The 18,612-nt window shown below is 42.5% G+C and overlaps 1 protein-coding gene across 6 annotated transcripts in view; it reads right to left on the reverse strand.

Annotated features, from left to right (window-relative positions):
• Akap7 (A-kinase anchoring protein 7) overlaps positions 1-18,612 on the reverse strand; it is a 178,149-nt gene that overhangs the window by 84,364 nt on the left and 75,173 nt on the right. For all 6 annotated transcript variants that reach the window (XM_038338391.1, XM_038338395.2, XM_038338392.2 and 3 more), the window contains exon 7: positions 12,426-12,573. In XM_038338391.1, the coding sequence (XP_038194319.1) occupies positions 12,426-12,573 (148 nt within the window). The remainder of the gene's footprint in view (positions 1-12,425; positions 12,574-18,612) is intronic.

An 18,612-nucleotide genomic window follows, 5' to 3' on the forward strand; every position in this document is an offset into this window, starting at 1 on the left:
TTTAATGAGACATGCGGTAATAACCAAAGGCTAGCGGTAACAAAAGCTGCAGTTTTGCACAGAACAACTGAAGTTTAGATCCTAATCATAGAAGAAACTTGATAGGGTGATTCAGACCTCAGCTTCAACACCAATGGTGCTCCCTCCCGTCGGAAAAGATGGTTAGCAAAGACATTTTACAAATCCCTCAATGCACTCTTTCAGTGCCCTGACCCTCCTCTCCACATCTGATGTCATCCCTGTTGCGTGTCCTCCCAATAGAAGAACCCAGGCTTCTTTTTCTCTCACTAACCCTTTCCTCAAGTCATCTCTGGGCTTAGGAAAGCCACACACACTTGTCACAAAGCAACAGCCATCAGCACCAGTCAGCAAGCACAGTGTGGTCAGGTCAGGTGCTAACAGCATCTCCATGACCTTACAGGAGACTCGGGAGGTCACACTACTCTCCTAATCCTATAGATGGTTTGGAGTCCGTAAGCAATGTGCATAAAGCTGGGTTTTGTAGAACAGGTCTGAGTCTCGAAACCCTCACTGCGTCCTCTCCTCTGCACTTCACTGGCTCCCTAGCTGTCCCTCTGCTCTTCTGTTCTAGCACACCTCACTGAGGTGGACAAGGACTGAGGTTTAGCTTCACAACCGTGTCTCCTGTGATTTCATCCCATCGTCAGATTATTTTCAACAATATATAAATTCGTCAGCTGTATCATGGTTCAAAAACACTCTTCCTCCATGTGTGTGTGTATACACACATGCATCATGATGGTTACCCGTCTTTGTCAGCTTAACTGGGTTCACAAATTCCTAGGAGATGTGCCTCTGGGTATCTCTGATGGGTGATTCCAGAGAGGATCAACCGAGGAAGGAAGACCCACCCTGAAAGAGTACCATCCCATAGGCTAGGGGGGCCCTTGATTGAATGAGAGGGGAAGAAAGGAGGCTTAGGGAGACAGTGTTCTTGGAAAGTGCTTGCTACACAAACATAAAGACCTGAATTTGATCCCCAGCCCCCATGTAAAAAAGCAGGGTGCAGAGGCACACAAGTGTAATCGCAGCAGTGAGGAAACAGAAACAGAAAGATTCTTGGGGCTTGTCGGCCAGTTGATGTACTTAAATCTGCAAGATCAGGGTTTAGCAAAAGACTGTCTCAAAATATTGAGTGAGTGACTACAGAAGACCCTAACATCAGTCTTTTGGCCTCTGCATGCATGAACACACAATAAAATTAGTTGTTTGGGTTTTCCTTAGAAGAAAAATAGAAAGCCAGATAGCCCAGACTTTCTCTGTTTCTACCACCACAGCTGCCATGCCTGCCACCATGCCTTCCCAGCCATGGAGATGTATACATCCTCAAACTGTGGTCCAAACTAAATCCTTCCCCACGTTGCTTCTTGCTAGGCTTTTAGTTAGAGCGCAGTGAAAAAGGTAACTAATACATATAGACAACATCCAAAACTACACAGAAACCATGTGTACATCTTTGCTCCTGCAATGCAGGGTGATCATGAACCAATCTAAGTGAGCTCAGGAATAATGCAGGTCTTGAATAAGGTGCTCTGTTATTAGAAAACTAAGAATATGTTTGCAGTAAGCAATCCACTATGACAGCATCATCTTTTTAATACCAGATGTCAGAAACTATATGCCAAGCATTTAGAAAATATTAACAAACAGTAGTTAGGATAGTAAAAATTTTATTCATGGGCACCATGGTGATACGATGGGCTAGCTCACACTAACTGGTAGAAATACTAATTTTTATGTACTTTTTATATTTTTAAATACTTTTACAGTTTCACATATATATGTCTTGCATACAGAAATGATCACATTTACCAACTACGCCCACCCCTTTCCCAAGCCACCCAAATTGTGTCCTCGTTTTGTTTTCAAGTCCGCCAGCTCCAGTTTGCGCTGCCCATATGCCCTTGGACACACAGCCATCCCATGGAGTGTGGTCAGCCTACCCGTGACCACACAAAGAAAACTTACTCCCCTCGACCAGAATGCTATTCACACAGTTTATTTTTTTTTAAACTGGGACTTCAATATTTAACTGTTTGAAAACATACTTAAAATAGAAGACTCTACAAATAACTCACAAGGTAATTTATTACTGCATCCTTCCAGTTATGGTGCTTACTTTGTCAGAAGAGAATTCCCACTTAGCACTGGCTTTTTAATATAGGCCTCCCAAGATACCCAATAAACCATAAGGTTTGACTCCAGATAACAGATGAATGGATTTTCAGAAGAGCCTGGACCACAGCTGCCACTTGGTGCCAGCATCCAGATTAACACCTGACACACCAGTTAAAATACCAGGAGCCTCACTAGGATTAATCTTTTCAGTCACTTGTCTTGAACCTTTGTCTTACTTGTACAAATAAAAAGAAATGAACCAAGAATTCCAACTTTCAGATGCTTTTCATCTGGATGTAGGGCATTTAACAATGGAATCTCAAATTTTTCTTCTTAGAAAACATGGTTCAGCTGGGTGGTGGTGGTGCACACCTTTAATCCCAGCATTTAGGAGGCAGAAGCAGGCAGATATCTGTGAGTTTGAAGTCAGCTTGATCTACAAGAGCTAGTTCCAGAACAGGCTACAAAGCTACAGAGAGACCTTGTCTCAAACCCCACCCCCCAAGGAAAGTAAAAAAGAAAGGAAGGAAGAAAGAAAGGAAACATATTTCACCAAAAAGTATATGAGGACAATTGGGCTATAAAAAGGAATGGTAGTGTTTAACATGTCAAAAGGTTGGCTTTTTCAACAACATTGTACTTGCTAAAAATAAGGTGATGTGAGTCCCAGCCAAGCCAGGAGAGTCTTGGTTTTCTTCTCTTATCACAGTATAATAGTAAAAGATTTTCTTTTTCATTCACACAATATACCATGCAGATGCTAAACTATATGACCAATCAATTTATATTACAAAGGAAATAAGTATCTTGTATTGTTGTCATTAAATATTTGATAATTTTAAACAAAGAAAATATCCAGTTAACTAAAGTTATCATACAAAAAATGGACTACGGCTCCCTTAGACAACAAACTCTTCTCTCTTCTAACACGCTTAAGACGGAGTCATCTTATTCAGTCTAAGAAGATGTAGAATGCTCTTAGCCACTGCCCTATCGGCCTCTGCAAAAATCACAAAACAGACATTCTTAGATTACAGACTATAAATCTCACAAAATACTTATCTCCTAGAGATTGGTCTCTGAGAGTATGCTGTATTTTGCAGGTGTGACATTTTTTACCTCAGAGCTTTCAGATGGGAATTAAATGGAGAAGAGAAAAAGGTGCTGTAGGATTCCCCCTCTATATGCTGTGAATATGTTCTCTTACCATTGGTTAATAAAGAAGCTGCTCTGGCCTATGGCAGGGCAGAATATAGCTAGGCAGGAAGACCAAACAGATACAGGGAGGAAAAAAGGCAGAGTCGAGGGGACACCAGAAGCCGCTGGAGGAATACGACACCACAGCACTACCAGTAAGCCATGGGGTACGTGGCGATATACAGATTATTAGAAATGGGTTAATTTATATGTAGAGCTAGCCAGTGAGAAGCCAGAGCCATCGGCCAAACAATTATAATTACTATTAAGCCTCCGAATGATTATTTCTAAGCAGCTGCAGGGACTGGCAAGCAGGAGAGAAACCAGGCCAGCTGGACCAGATAAAGAAAAGAATTCCAGCTACAAAAAAAAAAAAAAGACAGAAAACCAAAGTAGTTTATATTTTGATACAGAGTAGCAAATAGCCAATAAAATTAATTTATTTATGCTGGAAACACTGACCAAAATTCTGACAGTTTTCTAAAGATTACAGTCTTCAAGGCTTTTAGACCCATGCACCGCTGCAGGGCCTTTAAAATGCTTTGCCCTAAGGAGTCTTGGGCAATAATTGTCAAACACGTTTGACAGTCCCTCCTTCCAAAGAGCTTTTATACAGGGCTGTATGTATAAACATTTACTGGATCCAGACAGTCGTAAAGAGCCCTTCATGCTGTACCCAAACCTGACAAGTGATTTCTTCAAGTTGTGCCTCAGTGGACTTCGCCTCACCATTCAGATCCTCTCGTCCGTCTCAGTCCTCCAGGGGATCTTTGCTCCCTGTGTGAGCAGCTGGTCATTTGAGAATACTGATCCACTGAGTTTGGACACCTTCTAGGTTTCAACACAACTTCATGTATGACATCAAAACCCACACCCAACTTGCTAGAAAGGCTCTAAGTGTGGACTGGCAAGGGGCAGGACGCAAAACTGTTCTGTATGTTGATGGTGATGGTCCTTTCACAGGGAATCTACGGGTAAGACCTCCTCGGCTACATTCCTAGAATGTGTGGGCTTCACATTACACATCAAGAAACACAGTTTTCTAAGTTATATATGATGTGGTAGATAAAAACAAACTGGGGAAATGGAGCTCATTATCATACGCTACCATCTCAACCTTGTGCACAATTTCCTGTAATAAAAATTGGGGGAATCTATTAAGTTTTAGGATGCCAGGAAGCTCATGGCAATACAGGTGAGATTTCCAATATTCTTCTTATACCGGAAGACGAGTGTGCCACAGCATGGCATCTGTGAAGTCAGGAGATGGATCCAGGGATGGAACTCAGGACATCGGGCGTGGCAACAAGCACCCTGACTCACTGAGTCACCTCACCAGAGCTAGTTTCCCAAATTCTGCGTCAAAGTCTGAGTTTTATCATCCATAGTAAGTAATGCCAATTGTTGTACATTGTGACAAGTCTGCTTCTTTATTTTCAAGAAAGCATCTGTCAATACCACGGTTTGTCAATTGTTCAAAACAAGCACTTGGGAGGAAAATGGCTTCTGCAGATTGTAACATCTGCAATCACTCAAGAAATTCTCTTCAAGCCGATCTGATTCAATACTCATCAGAAATGCTTCATGTGAACTTGGATTTTTGTTACATGAAGTATTAAAATAACAAAGATTAAGATGAAGTATTAATTTTTAACTACTCAGCAAGAGTATTCTTATATGAACATGCCTTTTTAAAAACATGGACTTGGGGTGGCTGGACAGAAGTTTCAGTGGATAAAAATTCTTCCTCTGCAAGCATGAGAACCTGAATCAGACGCCCAACACTGTTATGAAAAGCTGGGCATGAGTGAGTATGAATATAACTCAGTGCTGTGGGCAGAGATGGGCAGGTCCTGAAAGGCTTCAAGCCTGGCCAACGTAGTGAGCTTCTAGCTCAGTGAGACCTTCCTCGAGGTAACACGGCAAAGAACAGCAGAGGATGCTGGGTGTCCTGCCCTGGTCTCTGCATGCATGCGTATGTGCTAGAACACTCAGTGCATGTACCACATCCTTGCATCTCACACGCAGACATGGACACACACACACACACACACACACACACACACAGAGAGAGAGAGAGAGAGAGAGAGAGAGAGAGAGAGAGAGAGAGAGAGATTGATTTTCAAAACCTAATAATTTTAAAGTGTTTGAACTCCGCTATCCTGGTTCCTCCTAGTCACTGCAGTCTTGCCCACCACAGCTTTAGCATAACCAGTGTAACTATTGACCCAGTGAGAAGGGGAAACAGTGTCTTACATTTTTATATGAAATAACTTTGCCTGCAAGGACACCTTTAAATATCTAAGAGACCAACTGTGAAGAGCTGGTAAACCGAAAATATTTTTCTAAAGAATTTAAAACCCACAAAGGTATTTAGCTTGGCAAGTTATTAAAACAGTGACTCATCCATAAGATAAACACAAAGAAGTGTATTTTCTGCAGAAAGAAAATGAAGAGAGAGCCCGCTAAGGTAGTATCTATCAAGGAACTCTCTCCACTGAGTAGACCGTCAGCAGGCATATGGATATGAGTCATACAAACACCGACAAGCTAAACGTGCTAAATGTGTTGTTTATCAAACAGCGGTCTAGCCTCAAGAGTTCTAGAAAGCTTCCATAGATTTCCTCTATGTTTTTTCACCCAATGGGGCTAAACAAAACCGACTGATCCTCTTCTTCTCCTTCTTCCCGAAGTACAAACCAGTGGTGAGTCACACTGGCAGCATGACAGGCTTTTTTTTTTTTTGAAGATTTATTTTTATATTTTTTAAGATCATTTGCAGGGATGGGGTAGATGGTACGGGGAGGAGAGGGGAGAAGAGGGAGAGTGCAGACAGAAGAGGGCACCAAATCCCCTAAAGGAGAACTGGAGTTTCCATAGTCTTGAGCCCCCTTGGGTATGGGAACTGAAGTCAGGTCTGGAAGAACAGCAAACGCTCTTAACTGCTGAGCCATCTCTCCACCCCTGGCAGTACACCTTTCGAGAAGGAGTGCACTTCCTCCCAGCATTCTGTAACTGGACACAAGCCCAACAGGGCAGCTGCCATCTTCAGGGTTCTATCCTGGCCCCCAGGCCAAACAGTGCTGAAGAGGAGGACACTTGAGTCAGAGCGAAGGGTCCTCAGTCAGAAAGGTCCAATTCCAGGCCAGGCGATGGTGGCGCACGCCTTTAATCCCAGCACTCGGGAGGCAGAGGCAGGCGGATCTCTGAGTTCGAGGCCAGCCTGGTCTACAAGAGCTAGCTCCAGGACAGGCTCTAGAAACTACAGGGAAACCCTGTCTCGAAAAACAAAACAAAACAAAACAAAACAAAACAAAACAAAAAAAAAACAAAAAAAAAAAAAGAAAGGTCCAACTCCACATGCAAAACAAAAGCCCTTCCCTTTAGCTGACCCGTCACCTGGTTCAAGTACTAAAAAAGCCCAGGTAGAACACAGCCAGCCCTTCAGACAAACAAGAGCCAGGCTACTAACAGTAACTGTAAACTGTTACTAACAGTGAACAAGCAGGTCTCCGGGAGGAGATTCTCAACCAGCAGCATCTCTGCATTAATTCATTGACTCACATAGAATCCTCTTAGGTGTTCAAGCCTACAGTCTGGACCTGGTCCACAAGCACCAACCAGACTCAACATAGTGTACCCTGCTTTACAACGATGGTTTAACTCCAAGTCTCAATTTAACAATGGAGCAAAAGCAATAGGCACTCAGCAGAAAATATACTTTATATCCGAATTATGATCCCTTCCTGAGCTAGCAATGCGCAGTATGACTTGTCTCCAGACACTAGTTGGAGCTGCAGCTGTCTGGAGGTCACATGAACCATAAGCACAAACAATCAGCACCCTACACACACTGCTGGGGGGAGGCCAGTGCCTTTCGGATACACATATTTAATACATTACATGAGACACTCAAAATTTTATTAGTAGATCTCAACCCTTGGGAGCAGAAGGTAAGAGGATCAGAAGTTCAGGGTCATCTTAGCTATTTAGTGACTTCAGAGACTGTCTCAGAGTCGGTGGGGTGGGAGGCTGGACAGATAGCTCAGTTGGTAAAGTGCCTACTGAACAGAGTAAGCCTGAGAACCTGAACTCAGTCACCAGAGCCCACATAAAAATCTGGTGAACAGTTAGAAAGCAAAAATTGTCTCTCCAACGAGTCTCGGTGGGTAAGACAGCCATCCTTCAGGGTCTCATATTACTTTGCTTCTATACTTTGGTTTCTGATTGTGCATGTGTGTGTGAGGGGGGTGTTTCTTGGGGGTTTGTTTGCTTGTTTTTAAAGAAAGAGGGAAAGAAGAAAGGGCATGGAATTGGGTGGATAGGAAGGTACGAAGGGGCTGGGAGAGTTGGGGAAGAGGAAAAGTGTGATCAAAATACATTATATTAAAAAACTTTTTTAAAAAGTAAGACTAAAAACATCTCTGGGGAGACAGTCAGGCTGATCCCTAGGTTTGCTGGCCAATCAGCTCAGCCTACTCACTGAGTTCCAGGTCAGTAAAAAAGCCCTGTCTGAAAAGAAGGTGAACCACTCTTGAAAATGATAGCCAAGGTTGGCCAATGACCTTCACACAAACACAAGTACACACATACACACAAGCCTTTGTGTTGGATGATTTTACCCAATTATAGGTTAACCTGCACGCCAAGGGAGGCCAGCCTAAGCTATGATGTTCGTTAGATTATGTCTATAAATGCATTTTCTACTTCCAATATTTTCAGCTTACCATGAGTTTATCAGGCTGCAACCCCATCACAAAATGAGAGGCATCTGCATGACGTGGAGTATTAAACTCAATGTACTCCCTCAACTATTTTCTCCGTTCCCTGCAGAATCCATCCACCGCCTCAGCATGGATAGTCCTACGCATCCACTCGCCGACTAGCTCAGACATGGACGCCCAGAAAGCTCCAAGCCCGCAGCTTCAGCGATACTAACACTGTTGGTGACACTCAAGGTGTTTCCGGCAGTCACAGGGCCTCCCACCGGCGCTTTCCTCCGACTGCTCTCCAAGCCCCTGACTCCACCAGCCATCCCTTTCGCTCAAGTCACCTGCCCCTGCCATACCAAAGCCCCTGTTGTCAGGCACACGCTCTCTTCCTCTACTCTTTTTCCTCTCCCTTTCTCAGAAGTTGTCTTAGCTGCCAGTAACACTGTATCATTCTCCGGGGCTGGGTCTTATTCTTCTTTCTATCCTGACATCCAAGAGAAGAGTAAACACAGTGTACTAGTTCACCAAATTAGTGCTTAATAAATTATTAAGCAAAAAAAATGTGGAATCACCCCAAAATTATTGTTTTTATCTCTGCTTAGAGAAGTCATACATAAATACACTGTCTAGAAATAAAACTTCTAGATCTTTCCAGTTTCGCCACTGCTACCCATAAAGTATGTCTGGCGCGGAAAGTAAACTAGTCTTTGAAAGCCCTAAACTGCTCACCGGTCTTACAAAGGGGTCAGTTGCCCTCCCTGAGAAAATGTAAATGCAGCACTCACCCTTGCTGCCTGAACATTATTAACACGCCCACACAGCCCTAGGGTTCGTGGGCTGAATTTCATTCCTGCCTACATGAGGAAAACTAGGTTTCTTACTTTTTCTCGCCTTAAATTTTAGCTGGGAACTGAAGTTAGGTTTGCAAGGCGCTCAATGATAAATAGGCATATTATCATGCAAAGCTGTACTTGTGAGACAACTAAAATGTATCTTTTCTAACATTGGCGAGCACCGCCTGCACACGCACAGGAGGGAGCCTGCGAAAGCAAGCTGTAAATCTCCTGTGAGCTATGAATGGGACAGAGTGCAGCCTGTTCTTCCCACAGAAAGGCCTTCTAGAAAGAATCTCATAAACTATGCTAAGTGAAGACGCCTAAAAACAAAGACATATAGGAAATGGTCTGGCATGCCCACAGATTATCTCTGTAAAAGAAGACAAAGACCTTGGCTCTTTTCACATGACAAAGATAGTACACACAGCACCAGGTGCGTTCCTTACTGGGCTTATATTTGCTTAAGTGAACTAGAGAAGTCACCTCATGTTTGCTTGCATTAATAATAAAAATAAAATGTGCTTTGTTTACGCTACTCTCAAGTTCAAATGCTTAACCGCACACAGATCTTTGACATTTCCTTCCATCCTGGGAGACCGAGCCTCACTGGCCTGGGCGGGACTATAACACATCTGTTCAAATTCCCGTAACATTTACTCCCTGGAAGGTACAAAGAAGAAGACGAAGAATTGGCCTGCGGTGGCGGCGGTGGCGATGTACAGTGGACAGGATGAATATCCAGATGCACTCCAGAGCCACGCAGGGAGTGGGGGAGTTAAGCAGATTTATGGGAGAGGAGAATGAGCACGGATATAAAAGCAGCTACATTCAAAGTCACTGAGCCCTGCTTGCTACTCCCTGCAGGAAGCGGTAGCACTCTGAAGGACACCAGAACAATGCAGCCACATTTGAAAAGCTAACAAGAAAGCAGAAAGCTAAAGTTTTTAATACAACCCCCCCCCCCAACGTTGGCAAGTGTTTCAGCTGCTTTTGTCATGTCTGGATAAGAAGGACAGCACAGGAGGTGGAAAGCTTGCTTTAGCTCACAGTTGGGGCTACAGTCTGTCCACAGCGAGACAGCAGCTTGGACGGGACTGTGGGAATGGGAGGGAGCCTGTTCACATTCTTACAATTCAGGAAACAGAGAGCCTCAAATTCCACCCCTGGTAACCTACCTTCTCTAGCTAAGCCCCACCTCCTAAAGGCTGCATACTCTCCCCAGACAGTGCCATCAGCAGGGGATGAAGTGTTCAAACACACACACACACACACACACACACACCTCTGAGAGATATTTTATATTCAAATCATAACAACAAGTGGTTCAAATTATGAAGCAAACAAAAACTCCTTGCCAATCAAATATAGCATGAAGGGCTGCCAATGTGTGCTTTCTAGTATATACCTCACCAAGCTGGAGGAATATTCAAAGATCTTTAAAGCAATAACATATTCCTAAAACCGAATCCCTGCTTCACAACTTTGAGTCACCAGATTTCCGCGTTAATCTCCTTCACCTGAATAATGATAACGGCGTGAGGATGACCAGCTCAGATGTAAGCTGGGAAGAGGCTGACGGTACTCAGGGCGCAAGGATGAGGACCTGAGTCTCAATCTGCAGCACCCACGGGAAAGCCAGGCATGGTGGAGAGTGTTTGCAGCTCCAGGGGGAAAGGCAAACCGGAGGACATACCAGCCACTCTAGCCAATCAGTGAGCGCCAGCCTCAGTGAGAAACCCTGCCTCAAAAGAGTAAGGTGGAGAGCAACAGAGGGAGAAACCCAGCCCTGATGTCAGGCCTCCATGCACGCACATACTCAAAGGAAAAAGAAAAAAAACTCATTTATATTAGACTCAATTATAATAAACGACATTAGAGACAGGTATCGTTTTTAAAATTCATGCTGGCATCACTAAAGGTGATGGGAAAATTAAAGTGTTTGTAATAAGCAAAGAAAACTTTAAGGCGGGGCGGTAGTGGTGCAAGCCTTTAATACCAGCACTGGGGAGCTAAAGGCAGGCGGATCTCCGTGAGTTCGAGGCCAGCCTGGTCTACAAGAGTTCCAGGACAGCCAGGGCTGTTACATAGAGAAAGAAAGAAAGGGGGGGGGGGGTAAATAAATAAATAAATAAGTAAATAAATAAATAAAGTACAAGAATTCAAAATTTGTTGGGACAGAATGAAATAGTTACTCTGCATCAGATGATGATGGGCTGGGCTATGTGGGGAAGGCTGGATGAACATTCCCTACAGCAGGGGAAGTCGGTGACCAGCCAGCCAAGACCAGGAAAGCAGAAACCTGCTGGAGCCAGTTGAAGTAGGGCTGGTGAAACAGCGCCCCCTACTGGCACCTGAGCTGATGCACACGACTAGTTTTATAATGCAAATCTCACAGGATCTTCAGTAAAATCTACATCTCATTTTTCTTAATGGAGCAGGGAAGGGAATGAAGCACTGTTCCCCCATTCGAGGCTGGTCTAGCAGTTACACAGGAGACTGGGAGCGCTGGACAAAATCCACACTACACAGAAGAATCTGCATTTCCCCTGTGGGCAAGCGTTTGGACCTCAACAAAACCTGACAGAAGCATGAAAATCCTCCCCAAAACAGGACTGAAGTGTTTCAGAATACAGAACTCAAACTACATCTGAACCTGCTGCTCCAAATGATCTTCGGTAGGTAAATGATGACTCCCCTAAAGATCGTTAATGGGGATTTCCAAATAAAATTGCCTCTTGACCATTTTTTAAATCTTTCAAAAAGCTTCAGTACATAAGGATTCTTTCAGGATGTAGGTAGGTCCAATACAGGTTTCTTTTCCCCCAAACTGATGTGGCGAGAAATTACTTTGGCTGAAGAACTTGAAATATTTACAAACATTTATCTTCTCGCTTCCATGCTACTTTAAAAACATGTAAACCGGGTTGTCTTCAAGTTCAGTTCTTTGCAACGGTGTCTCACTGGGAATAGTACTTTTGAGTCCAACAGAGCAGGCTCCTGTGAAACGCATCCCCCTTCCAGAAGGTGGGAGATGGCCTGACTGGTTAAGATGACAGCATTCACACACGAGCACAGAGCTATGTGAGTGTGGGCCTCTGTTTTCTCTCCAAGCATGTTTTCTTTACAGAAGAACCAAAGTCTTGAACATCACAGGCCACCCACACTTCGCCTTCCTATAGTGAAGCTGCCAGAGTCGGGTCACTACCCATGACGGTAGCCAGATATCACGACAGTGGCACTGGGGAGCAGTGTGGCCATGAGGCCCTCCCTAAAGAAAGTGCTTTCCTTGTGTTCATAAAATAAAATTAAACTCAAACAAATTTTCAGCCAACATTCCAAGACCTCATTATGATCATGTTTAAAGCACAGAAGTATAGAAGCTGAGAGAGGACAATTCTCTACACATTTTCTACTGCGCCACTACAATAAATGGGAAAAGCATAGAATTCTGGAAAACGAACAACCTGAAATAGTTATTTTAAAAAGTGACGTTAAGAAATCAAAACTAAAGATGTTGAACGGTGTTTTCAACAGCACTTACCAACCACAATGGAAGCCTCGCAGTGGTAATAACCATTACTTTGCTTTTTCTTCAGCATGGAACACAGATCTACCCGGTACAGAATTTCTTCTCCAAATCTGTGGTTGATGAATTGTTCATACAATTCGCGCTCTATTTTTTTCACTCCCTTGAAATGACAAAACAAGATCACGTCAATCAATCATCTCGCCGGGGCAGCCAGTTCATATTTCTATCAGTCTCTCAGAACCCGAGATTACATTTTGGATTCAGGATTGCCCTCTGGCACCTGAAAATAGATGCCCCAGAATTTCTGACAAGTTGTTTCTAAAGTCTCCACGCCTGGGGTGGGATGATTCAGAGCCATCAATTAAGAGTTTAATCGGATGTGGCAGCACTTGGGACCTCACACATCTTTAAGTTTCAGAACTAAGAACGTGTGTGATGATTCGGTCCCCAGAGCGATCATCTGCAACGACAGGGATGTGAGTGAACGGTCTTAGAATGATGCGGGTCTTGGAATTTCTGGCAAGGATGAAGCTCTAATAACGCTAACTCGTATTATTTGAGCCCTTACATAAAAACCACCTGACAACAAACCTGATTTGAGCTGGGACAGTGAAGCCAGAAGCTTTTCTGCATCTTCCTCCACCTGCCTTTCCTTGTCAATACAGCAGAGGCAGCTGGATGCTGAACTGTAGGAGGGGCTCTGGGAACGACCGTAGTCTCCCAGCAGGAAATAAGAGCCCCTCCCCATCATCATGCAGTGTCTGAGACCCCAGCCTGACACCCAAGACAGTTTACGAGTTTTACTTTTTCACTAGTTTTTGCTTTTTAACTAATAAAAATTTCCCCGTTTCGTTTGCTAATAAAAAAAATTATAGAAAATTTTAAGTCAGGACAGGAAATCATGCGATTTTTGTTCTGTTTCATTTTTTGCATGCAAATGAAAATGACATTTTACTTGTCACCTGAATATGGTTTTATCCTCAGTACTTCTTGAAAACCAGTTCCATTGTTTCAGCAAGTATGCCAAGCCAAAAATAACACACAGATTTGCAAAATGCTTTTGCCTCTGTACTCCACTGCATCATGATATTTACCCAATAGGCTGCTGCCCATAATATTCAAAACATGCTTGAGTTCTGTGTCTACACAGGCCTCCTGTTCTTAACCGCTCCCCCATACACACAGTAACGGCTCTTCCCAACTCAGTTTGGTAATTCTTCTCTACCTGGACAGGCTGAAAGCTTTGGGGGATATCCTTGATAAAATCCAATACCCTTAGTTTTGGTGGAACACTCTGTTGATATGTATTAAGTCCATCTGGTTTATGATGTGATTTAACTCTAAACCTTCTCTGGTTAGATTTTTTTTCCAGTTGACCTATGTAAAGGTTAGAGTCAGGTATTGAAGTTACTCACTATCACTGCATTGGGATAATGTGTGGCTTTAAAGCTAAAAGTGGTTTTGTTTGTTTATAAGTAAAATCGGGTGTCCCTATTTCTAAAAAAGTTCTGAGTAAATGAAACCAATTCTATGTCCTAAATGCGTTTTGTATGTGTGTGTGTGTGTGTGTGTGTGTGTGTGTGTATGCATTCATGTGTGTATGTGTTTGCATGTGTGTGTGCGTGCGTGTGTGTGTGTGTGTGTGTGTGTTTGTTTGTGCATGTGCATGGGTATTTAGGAAGGTGAAAAGGGAGGGGCAATGGTTCCTTTTTAGACAACAGCAGACAATGACAGCTTAGCACAGGTTCTTCAGCCCCAGGACCACAATGTCATCATCGAACAACTGTTAGGTTCTCATTTTCATTTTTATAAAGTGTCATTTTATTATTTTATTTACATTTATTCATTTATTTGGAGGGGGCACACCCCAGTGTACATTTGGAGGTCAGAGGGCAGCTCTGAGGAGTTTGTCTGCTCCTTCCCCATGTGGGTCTGGGAACTGAACTCAAGTTTCTGAAAGCACCTTTAGCCACTGAATCATCTCATTACATAGAAAAGTGCCCATGAACTAATTTCCCTGGCTAATCAATTTTACAAGTGACAAGCAGCAATTATTTTGCAAAAAATTATTCACAGCTGACTTCTGATATACATTCTAAGGTGTTGGGTTTTATTAGCAAGTAACATGGAATTAATTCCATAACTCATAACTTACACAGAAAGTACAGTTCAAAATGCATGATGCATTGGGAGAGCTTGAAGCTCTATCTCTATGAAAATAAAAAATTTAATAAAGAATCTAGAAAGAGATGAGAATATGCTTAATCTTATATATATGAGAACATTAGCATAATCTTTGCTCTCCAGAGACTGTGCTGGGTGGCCTCTCTTTTCTAATAAACACGGAATTCATCTCACCATCTAGCGCAAGCAAATGATGTTTTTCTTTTATAATCAATGGACTGGTCTGTGCCGTATAAGAAGACCCTATCTCAAAAACTAAATAAGTAAGTGAAGGAAAGTCATCATTCTGAGGAACTTGGTGACTATATCAAAATCAGGCATCACTCGAGGTAAGAAGGATCCTATTTTTGTAAGGAACCTATAGGATTTCCAAAATAGTCTCAGAGGCACCTCCATTCAAGGCTGCAGCTTCAAGTGACAGGTGTGACGGCATTCTGTGCAGGCTCAGGACCGCCAACTAACTCAGCATTCACTGTCACAGGCCAATCCCACCCTCCCCACGGTGCCCTGGTGTCTAAGGTAGAAGAAGGTGTGAACATGTCAGGAAAGCTCGAAGAAAAGCCTCAAATTGCTAATCTAGGAAAACGCAGCCTATGATAAAAATCTGAGTGGAGATTGCTTCAAATGCAGAAAGTCTCTATGAGGCTATCTCTAACAATTCCATGCTAAGAGTGCTGTGAACTTGGTATTTTAAAAGGGCTGAATGATAGTCTAATACTTCATGATAAGGCTGTTTTCCTAGAAATTAACAGGGACGGTGTATGTCTTAAGTACTTCAGATATGCAATTGTGCTCAGTATAAGCACCACATTGGTTATGCACTATAATACTGAAAGGAATAACTGAAGTTAAATACAGATGTTTTGAGGTAGATATGATCAACATGCATTGTTTACATGTATGAAGTTGTCAAAATAAAAAAAATATTCTATTAAAAGTACATGCCGGATATTATATTTTGAAGCAGTTACCTAGTGGAAATAGATATCAAACCAAAGATTTTCAAGGCTATCTTAATTATCAGAGATGACTCAAATTTGCTTTCCTTTAGCCTCCTTGAGCCACAGTTGGAGATGATCAGAGATGGCCAAAGCCATTTGTTGGCCTTTGGTGCAGCCTGCCGTGAAGCTGTGAGCCATTTCACTGGACTGCAGCTTGGCACCCAAACAGCCAGCTCCTCAGAGATGCCAAGAGAGCCTGGCAAGTGCATTTAGAATTATCTGATGGCTGAATCTGAAGATAAATAATGGAGATTATTTACTCTGGAAGCATGCACAACATCATTTACATCAACTCAATGATATGCATAATTTAAATGTGCCACAGGGTGTTCAGACTCAGATTACTGAGCTTACTGGGTGTCTAGATCTGTCTTTAATGCAGTTAGGGACGTGGAATGTGAAGATTCACATCAGCTCACAATCTGTGACAAAGTGACTGTGTTCAGAACAACTAAACAGTCATTTTATTAGGAAGGTTAAGAGATTGTTTGTAACAGATGGTAACTTCTTATTGTTCTTTGTTATAATAATCACAATTTACACAAACAGTCTGCAGATAAAACAAAGGAGGGCTTTGTCCTACTGACAACAAGCTTAACCTTCAGGATCTCTGTTATGTTTTTCAACAGTTTATTCCTGGATACAATGAGCTTTCATAGAAATACATGTGACAATTAAAAAAATTCCTGTTAAGAATGACACAAACCAAAGCTAAGAATGCAAATTAAGAGTTCAAATGAAACTAGTCTAATCTTTTGGCATCGGCTGGCTAAAAGGCAACCATAGCAGCTATACTTCTCAGGAGTGGGAGAAGAAGGCTGGATTGTTTATATATATATATATATATATATATATATATATATATATATATATATATATATATATATATATATCACTCCAAATTATAAAGACATTGAAATTGCCATAAGGATTTGAAGAAACCTCGGTTTAAAATTCCCCATCACCCCACACCTTACTATAGCTACAGTTTCTGATGTTTACCCCCTTTGTTGCATCTGCACCTTGAGAGCAACCACTTGCTGGTCCCTGGTACCTCCTCAGCTTCTTCCATTCAGAACAACCGAGCAAGTTCAGGTTCACCCTAGCTTGTGACTGCCATGAGTTGCTGTACTCAGAAGAGTGGCCCCTACGCCTTGACTGGGCAACACAGTAGAGCTGGCCCTAAGGTGTGGGAGAGCTCACCCTGAGGGTGTGAAAGGGGCAGAACTGACTCCACCCCTTACTCATGGCTACAAGGGGTAAACTAGCCAGGACAATGCTGGAGAGCTCACCTGCAACTACATAGGCCCAGAGCCAGGGTTATATGTGGCCCAGCCCAGGAGCCACCCCATCTGTGATCTGCTAGAACACAGGTTGCAGGAAAAGTACAGTCCTGTGGACTCAGCACTATAGGATCTCCCCAACACATGGCAACAACAGGATGTCCAGGAAGAGTCCCAGTGAGGGCCCAGTGTTGACAGTGTGGTAGAGACCAGGGGTCTTGAACCAAACCAATGACTCTTCAAGACGAACACCTGCATGTAAAGATGTATAGATAAAGGGATTTGCTTTGTGACTCATTGTGTCACACTGCAGCTTCTGTGATGAGATTTTCCTTTTTTTCTTTTTTCCTTTTATATCTTAAATTTTATTGGGGGTGGGAGGCGTTGCAGGGCACAGGGCAGATGCAAGGGGACAGGAGATGGGGGATTGTGATACATGGTGTGAAAGACACAAAAAAATAAAAATGAAAGTTTAAAACTACACAATAAACAAATAAAGAAAAAGTAGCCTTTGAGATTAGAACAATTATTATCCCAGATAAGGAAGCTACGTCACAGAGAACTAATTGCTTACGAGGGACACAGAGTCAGCCATCAGGACAAGTGAAAAACACAGACAAACTAAAAAGAACAGAATGATACCTGAGCTCTATGCTATTTATTCAAGATATTAAAATCCTAAGACTGTTAATCATTCTTGAGAAATAGCTGTATGCAATCAAGACAATGTCAAAATTAGTTTGGGAGGCTCTAGCATTCTAAAATGGCAGCCTTTAATCCGCTGCATTGATATTAGTAAATCAAGTGATAACTATATGCATGCAGTATATATATATGATATATATATTATATATAATAATATCATTCACTATAAATAGGAACAAGAGAGTGAAAGAACTTCTAGAGGCTGGCGAGATAGATCAGCGCTTAAGACCACTTGCTCCTCCTTCCAGAGGACCTAGTTTGGTTCCCAGCACCCATGTTGATGACTCTTGACCTCTTATAACTACCATTCCAAGGGACTTGTCCCCCTTTTCTGGCTGCTGTAGGCAGTCACATACATTCGTATTTATTCACATGGACACACACACACGTATGCACACATGCATGTACACACACGTAAGTAAAAAATTATAAAAATACATATTTTTAAAAGAACTCAGATGTTGTTTAAGCATAGAAAAGTATGCAAATGATCGAGTCCCTTAAGAGAACCCCTTCCTTGTTGTAAATATTGAAATAAGTAAAATGCCAGCAGAGACTGCCAGAGTTGAGAGTAATGGTTTCTTGAACACATAATAGTTCTCAATTGCTTATTTTATTTTAAGCCTGGGTATTTACATAGTTGGGGGTATTTCAGGTATGCCTTCTCCACGATCCCTCTATTTATCAACTTGCTTTTAGCACTCCTGCTTGTTTGACCTCAGCTCTTTAAGGAAAGAGACACAGACCTTCTCTACCTATATTATATACAAAATCACACATTCGGGAAGTAACGACAGAAACAGCTGCTTAGAGGTAGTATCTTGACCCACTATTGGCATCTCCTGTTCTCTGTCCTAACACCCTGAGGGGAGCCCAATGCTCCTTGGCGGCATCCAGTGTCAAGGAAAACAGTCTCTAAGGGAAGGTTATACAAATCCTAATGGGAAAAGCCACTACAAAATCACTAGGAAAAAAGCACCATGCTTCCTGGTCCCGGCATCGATCAGAAGAGAGGTGCTTGGCTGT

The sequence above is a fragment of the Arvicola amphibius genome, chromosome 8 (genome assembly GCF_903992535.2).
Source record: "Arvicola amphibius chromosome 8, mArvAmp1.2, whole genome shotgun sequence".
NCBI lineage: Eukaryota > Metazoa > Chordata > Mammalia > Rodentia > Cricetidae > Arvicola > Arvicola amphibius.